The sequence below is a fragment of the Cyprinodon variegatus genome, unplaced genomic scaffold (genome assembly GCF_000732505.1).
Source record: "Cyprinodon variegatus isolate N-32 unplaced genomic scaffold, C_variegatus-1.0 Scaffold223, whole genome shotgun sequence".
Lineage (NCBI taxonomy): Eukaryota > Metazoa > Chordata > Actinopteri > Cyprinodontiformes > Cyprinodontidae > Cyprinodon > Cyprinodon variegatus.
The window spans coordinates 594124-601916 of record NW_015150676.1 but is presented as its reverse complement, the minus strand read 5'-3'; the positions used below and the strand labels follow the sequence as shown (position 1 = coordinate 601916).

The 7793-nt window shown below is 38.9% G+C and overlaps 1 protein-coding gene across 9 annotated transcripts in view; it reads left to right on the top strand.

Moving 5' to 3' along the window:
- LOC107088586 (teneurin-3) overlaps positions 1 to 7793 on the top strand; it is a 471923-nt gene that overhangs the window by 105223 nt on the left and 358907 nt on the right. For all 9 annotated transcript variants that reach the window (XM_015380867.1, XM_015380866.1, XM_015380861.1 and 6 more), the window contains 2 exons: positions 3504 to 3624; positions 4809 to 4879. In XM_015380867.1, the coding sequence (XP_015236353.1) occupies positions 3504 to 3624; positions 4809 to 4879 (192 nt within the window). The remainder of the gene's footprint in view (positions 1 to 3503; positions 3625 to 4808; positions 4880 to 7793) is intronic.

Here is a 7793-nt window from a genome sequence, read left to right as displayed (position 1 = left end):
AATCAATAATCCAAGTTGAAGTCAGAAGGCAGATCCAGGTTCTGTCCACAAGACGAATCCGGCAGATGTCCGAAGACAGGTCAGGCAAACAGATCAGAAGAGGGGCAGGAAGGCTCAAAGGTCCAAAAGCGAAACGATTCCAGATCAGGCAATGACAACACAATCAGTTACTCTAGAAAACTCTCACACCAAAGGCTCAACAATAATATGGCACTGATGGCTGGGACTAAGCAGCTTAAATAGAGGCAGGAGCAAGTGGATCAGATGGGCAGTAATGAGAAGCTGGGTAGAGTTAGACAGGTGAATGAAATGAGCAATTAAGCCAGTCATCAGCACCAACATCATAACAAAAGTGCTTTAAAACTGTCTTTATCAATGCTGGGTCAGATCCTGACATTTGAAAAAGTAGGCAGGGAAAGCAGGAGAAAACATTAGCCTCGCTGCATGCAGTTAGCCAAGCCTTCTTGCAAAATAATTCCATAAACCTGTCAATCAGCTGCACTTTCTAACAGCTGTGTCAGCACTGTGGGGGAGGTGGTGTGCAAATAAAATAGCTTGCAGATCTGGGGACAGGAGAGCTGCTCCCCAGGATGCTCCTATCTTTAGCATTGAAGAGGAGCTGCTGCACATGGACAACTTTTAACCAGATTCTATGGAAAAAGATTTTTGCACCTTACGGTGGAAATACGTCACCAATCCGACGACGAAACAGCTTTACGCATCATTAAAAATTAAATATTTATCTTGCACATCGAAAAAATATATATTAATATATTTTGATATATTGTAATTTCATTTCTATTTTTGACCTTGACCTTGATTATATATCTTAATGAAGGTCATTGGGTGAGTGGGGCAGCGCCCTTGGGGCCTTTATTGGCCAGCCGCCACTGATCCAAACCATCTTCCCTCTCTGTCAAAGAAGTGATGAGTAAAATGACCAATAATGTTGGACAGAGAGGAGAGGTGATTTGATCTGACTTGGAATGTGCTGAGGAAGATGGGCCTCCCTGTGTTTCAAAACATCAGCCCTCCTCCTAAAGCCAACACAACCCACAAAGTCTCCTGGATAGGAGCTGAAAAGTTTTCATTAAAAAACTGAGCAAAAATCTAGCTGCTTTTTGATTTAAACCTGTTTTGTTGTTGCAATGACCCACACAGGCTCAGACTGGGAACGATTTTCAGCCCTGGCCTTTCTCCATCTACACCTGCCCACTTATGGAAATGTTCATAAACCGCCTGGATATTCGAATCCTCGCCCAATTGGAACCAAAATCTATTGATCTCTTAGGCCATAAATCTAAAGAAAAACATTTTTTACCCATAGATTACCGTCCTTAACTGCCAGACGGGAAACGTTAGCCTTTAGATAGAAAACCCCATCATACACCACAACATATTTTTGCAAAATATTAAAACATAAATTCGCCAAATATAAGAGGAGCAACGTAGTTTGGTTTAAAGAAAGCATTTTAGTTTTATTATAATTTAGTTTGTTGCAAGGATTTTACTGTTTGAAGAAATAGAAAATGACACCATATGCCAACCGTCACAAAGAACTGCAGACAAAGAAGGCCTATATATACTGCATGCATCATTCAGGTAGTTAACATTGGATTACTTCTAGAGCTCCTTGAGTTATTTACTGTCATACGTAGGAGCTTCGGCCGAAGAGTAAGTGTTGGGGCCGGTATGATTTAAGGATGGCCGGTCCACCATCACAGATTACCAGTCCGAGCCTGGACCCCCATGATAGAGAATTTGCACAGAGATGCACAAAATGTTGGAGAACGTCAGTAAAATCCAGAATAGATTTTTAGTAACTGAGATCATCATCTATTGTAATTCTGTGATTAACTTTAACAAACTGGTGTTGACAGATCAATCAGTCAGGTTGTTAGCTCCGTTAACTAGCCTTCACTCTGCTGCTTAGCACAGCTGCCACTGTGGCATCATAGCATGCCAACTAAACTTTCTAAATAGCTTTACTTTAACAGCAGCCATGGTATTTCAGGATCACCAACTTTCTTGTTAAGGGTAGCCATCAAACAGGTGTGGGAGTGTGTGCTGCATGACTCAGCTCATTTAGCATTAGAATTTAGTTCTCTTAGGAAAGAACTGCACTCTAAAAAATTATCTAAACCTACTGTATCTGGTTTGTTTTATTAAAGGATACGTTGTGAACCCATCCTATCTAAAGTTATCTTTGAATGACGCTATAAAGAATAAGAGTGAACCTTCAAGACTGTAGATGATTTCAGTTCTATTCAGTTCATTTCTATAGCTCCAATTCACAGCACATGTCATCTCAAGGCACTTTACAATTCACCAGATCATCCAGGCAGATTGATTTAAAGTTTACTATCTAAGGAAAACCAGCTGATTGCATCGACTCGTTGACTTGAATGCAATCTCTCACACTAAGCATGCTTGTAGCGATAGTGGAGAGGAAAAACTCCCTTTGAACAGGAAGAAACCTTCAGCAGAACCAGGCTCAGTGTGAGCGGCCATCTGCTGAGGCCCACTGGGGTTCAAGGAGACAGAAGCAGACATAGAAAAAGAAGCATAGATACAAAAGGCGGCACCGTCCAGGAAACACACAGCCAGGCAGACGAGCTCCGAACCAGCTCCCATGTCAGAGGATATGTAATCACTTTCATCTAATCAGAGCTGCAGGGCAGAAATCTGTGTGTTTCATAACATCAACTTCAGTGTGACTGTAAGAAAACTAAAGATAATATACATAAAGGAGTTTTGCAGGTGACTGTCTGCACACTGGCAGCCCAGAGACGGCCTGTAGAAATTCAGTCCAAAGGTTTGAATCAGGGCTTACAGGTTTAATATGAATGAAAATATGGGAAGTACATTTATATTAGCGGTTACTTAGAGGCTGTACTCCCTTCCACTTTGTCCACCAAGAGCAATTTCATAGAAGAAATACAAAGTTCATCCATTTGAATAAGAAAAGCTCACTAATCAGAATATCTGTGTTCTGAGCAGATTTGATTTGATTAGTGAGCTTCCAAAAATCAGCATCTTCAGAATATTCCCACAGAAACCTGCCAGCTGGGCCAGATATATAAGAATCCTTCTCAACATTATTGTTATACATTTTTTTTTCTTCTTTAAAAAGTGAGCGAGGAAGAAAACATGCAGAGTGTAACTCTGACGCCTGTATGAAGTCTCATCAGGTCAGTTGGTGGGCCTCTGGTTTGGAGGATTTGCATCCAGACTGGGAAATAATCCCTGAAATGTTTCTCCCCTGGTGGCGTTTCCTCCTGTTTGCTTTAAGCCCAGCTCTGAAAAAGGCCAGTTAGGGAAATTACACAAACTCTACATCCTGTAGAGATTAATGCCAGATTGAACTTAAACATTTACCAAGAGTTTATTTCTGCTGTCTCCATGTTAACAGGTTCTGTTCTGCTCCAATGAGGAGTTTATTTTTAAAAAGTTTATTTTGAAATGACTCATGTTGTGTCCGTCTGTGTTCAAATCTGCGTCAGGGTCTTCAGGGGACAGTGAGGACTGTGCAATCAGCTCGCAGGGACTGCGGGTCCCCACTCAGAAGTCTTACTCGTCCAGTGAAACGCTCCGAGCCTTCGACCAGCACCAAGACCAAACCAGGTCAGAACTGAGCGCACCACAAATCTCCTTCCTTTCTGATTATGGCTCATGCTGTTTGTTACCTGCTTAAAAAGCTGACATCTCCATCCCAGACGCAGCACTGTTACATATGCCTGCTCTGACTGACTGAAGGGCCAACTGCCTAGTCTAGTGGTTAGGGCATAGAGCTTGTTTATATGCAGAGCTAACGATATCAATAATGTTAGATTATTTTTATCATTTTCTTTCTTTAGGGTTAGGGTTGTGATTTTTTTATTTTATTATGTGCTTATCTAGTTTAAAAAAAAAAAAACGCTTTTTGGCCTGTTACTAACGATGACCCACATTAATCAGACCTGATCATCCAGATTAGCAGAAATATCTCCTTAAAATGGTTCTCTCTGAATTTCATGTTATTTAGGTTTCACTTTTTGAAGTGAATTAGTGAAATTATCTAAATAAAAAAAAAACGATATTCTTTTTTCTTTCCATAATTATCTCCATTAAAATATTAGATCTGTTCTTCCTTTTTTAAAAAGAAAAGTTTAAAGCCTACATTGTAAAAAATATTAATTTAAGCTAGTTATTTCTTCTAAAAATAAATGCATTTTTTATTAAATTCAGGAGGTAAGTGAGACACTTTCTCATTGGAACAAGACAATTGATATTTAAATTGCATTGTCTTATTTTGAATGTATCTTATTTAATTGTAAAAATGCTAATTCAATTGGCAAATCATCCTATTGTCCTACTCAAAAGAAGGACTTAATTTAAAACATTTTACCAATTTTACATTTTTGCATCTATGTTAAAAACCATAAAGAAACAAAAAACGAAAACAGTAGAGATATGGTGAGTGGAATATAATGTATGGGGGGAAAAATTCAGATGGATTTCAGAGAACAGTAGATATTCAATAAGTGTTTGACTATTTACTTTTCTCTAGCTCCAAAATCTCAAAGCAGAGCTGCATCATTAGGTCCTATGAGCCTAACCTCTGGTTTGGGTCAGTGTTGGTTTTTTTTTTTTTTAAATATTATCTGAATTTATCAACAGAACATTTTGCACAAAAATTTGAATATAAAAAGTGAATGGTTGAAGAGAATCATGCAGTGAGGAGGAGTTTGAACAGCACAAACCCTGAGCTGAGCTCATCTGATCTAAAGTAAAGCAGCAAAGAACACTTTGTTCTTGGCTTTTCACAGGTTACTGTACGGTACCACAAAGGGGCACAAGGAGATGGTTCATCGTGAACAGGAGAGCTATAGCAGACATGGTAAGTTTACCCACCCGACACACACACAACTGTTTGTTTTGCTATATGTAGTGAGGACCACGTGTCGACTCCCATTGATTTTCAGTCATTTTCAACCCTTTCTATGCCCTAAAACTAACCCTAAACCTAACCATTGGAAAATAGCTTGTGAGGTCCAGCAAAATGTCCTCACTTTACAACAACTGGTCCTTATTGTCAGGGGTGGACTTAGAAATTAGGGGCCCTAGGCAAAAACAGGCAGGGGGCCCTCTGAATTGAGAAGGCAACACATAAAATAGATCCATTCTACATAGAAGATATCTATTCTATTAACATTATAGAGAAATGTTAATAGAATAGACATCCATTATTTGTTCTAGGTTTTGTCCCTCTCTTCTTGTTCCTTTTCTTGTTATTTTTTCCAAGCACTAAGCTCACTTAGCTGATTGCTCCTTCCTGTGTTTCCAAAAAGGCCAAAGTAAATAACCCAGTCCTTCTTTTCACCGTAGACAAGCCATGATCTGCTTCTCTGTTCTCCATTTTTCATTTGGATGAAATAATAGCTGCATGAATCATGACAGCAGACAAGATAGAGGAGAGCAGGAGGCGGGGTTACCAATCTACTTGCTCTGGAGAGCAGAGTTCGCTGCTTTTAGATGTTGTCTCCAAAGTCTGCAGTAGCAGAAAAAAGTCTCTAGAATTGGCGCTAGGAGCTTTTTAGAAATCAAAGTTCTAGAGGGGTCTGAAAAGTGGCTAAATATAGCGACTAAAGCGCTAAGTTGGCAACACTGCTCTTTGCATGGTTTGTTTTCAAATGGTTTGCTGCTGTCTGTTTGGACCTTTCTGAACATGAGCAGCAAATGTAAACAGAGTTCTATGGGGTCCCTGGGAACTTTGGGTCCTAGGCAACTGCTTAGTATTGCCCCTGTGATGTTGAAATTGGAAAATGGTCCTCACTCTGATTCCTAAACAGGTACACACCCTCCCCCACACACACACATAAAGCATCCTAACAAACAGAAAACTAAAAGCAAGCCGTCCTCATTTTGGATGTATTTTAAAGGTCAATAATGTTCAAATTAAATCATAAAAGCCTGTGAAAATATCACAACTGATCCAAACATTTTAGACAAACGTTTCTGCCGAACAGTTTAAAGTCTGACAGGTGCAGGTAATAGCTCTAATCATTAACAAATCAAACAGCTTGAACGGCATAAAGAACGATTCATCCAGCTGAATGTTCAGACAGCAGAGGCTCCAGCTCACCTGCTTGTAAAAGTTTGTAATAAAAAATATCATGCATTAACTATAAAATACCTTTTTTCATTCACACTGTCATAAAAAACAAAACGTACAAAATAAAAACTGGTTCCCACAAGTCCTTGAAATCCTGGAAACTTTTTGAAGACATCCATAAAAACAGTCTATTGAAAACCCTCAAATGTGTTTTAAGTTTTTACATTCAACTCAGATGATGGGTGGATGATTGTCTTTGCCGTTTACTGCATTCTTTTGTTTCCTCTATGCCTCAGCATAGTGAAGCTGTGCATCAGCAGTGTGTGCAACCTCTTTAACTGCTGGTCAGTGAGTCGGTGTGTCATGCAATATGCATGGAAAATGCTCATTTCAGGATGCATGGCTTGCCAAAGAAAGCTATGCTGAGTGGTTGTCAAAGGACCCCAAATTTGAACAGCCTCCCAGGTGCAGAGCTTGCTGCCAATCGGTCGAATCCAGAGCGTGAGGGAAGCTGCATCATCCAGCCACGCTGCAGGAGCTCATCGTAAAAATGTGTAAATTAAAAGCAGGTAGTTATATTTTGTCATTTTTAGTCTTACTTTGACTACCAAACAATCATGTATGAGTCTCTGAAATGATGATTAAAGTCCTGATGGGTGATAGTTGCTCCCTACTTGTTGGCTGCAGACCTGCAATGTGAGATTCTCCTGCACTATCAAAACCACAAGGATATTCGACGCCTTTCAAAGGAAAAGCACTGTAAAATAAAAGCTAGTATATCAGAAATATTTTACATTCCCTTGTTTATTTCCTGGGTCTTGTTAATAGAAATATTTTTCTCTATTCATGTGTTTAATGATTTATATATAAAATCTTTCCAGTTCGACTGTATAAGGTTAGAAAATGCAAATAAATGTAAAAAAAAAAAAAAAAAAAAAAAAATTAAAATAGTTCTCTTATAAAGACATCTTTGATGTGTGTTTGCAGGCATATATTCTATGTTTTCTATTCTTTTAGTATTGTTTTTGCTGTTCTTCCCTTTGCTGTTGGACCACATAGATTTGCCAATGGAGGGTGTTTGATTTCAAATTAACTAAGCTTTGTTTACTCCCAGTGAATTACTGAATATCTAGATACATGAACAAAATAGCCAATAACTTCAGTTTGTCTCCCCACCGGAGAAAACAGCAGACACAAAACAAACTTTCAAATGTCTTTTTATTTTATTTTTCTTGGAGGTGTTTTTATAGTGGAAAAAGCAGATTCCACTGCATAACGCAGCGTTTAACCTATGGTGAAGTTCCAGCGGGAGTCACATTGAAAAATATGTCTGTGAGAGACAGATAATGTTGGAATAAGTTAAAGAAAATCACGCGAAAAATAATAAAACATGGTTTTATTTGTCTTTAAGTGGGGAAAAGTAGGGAAAAAAAGGCAGATTTAAATGAGCACTCACCTCGCAAAAAAAAATCCTTCTTCTAATAAAATGGGGCAGCACATATATTTAACATGCTATTCCTGAAGGATTCCATTAAACGTTCTGAATAAACTTCTGGTACTGACTGTGCAGGTCTACAGCCAGACCCATGTCGTTTATATTGTCTCTGACAGGACTAACATACAGTTAACCTACCAAGGTGCGTACAGGTGTGTTGATGGTAGCAGCACAGCTGATATTTCTCTCCAGGATGGAGTCACA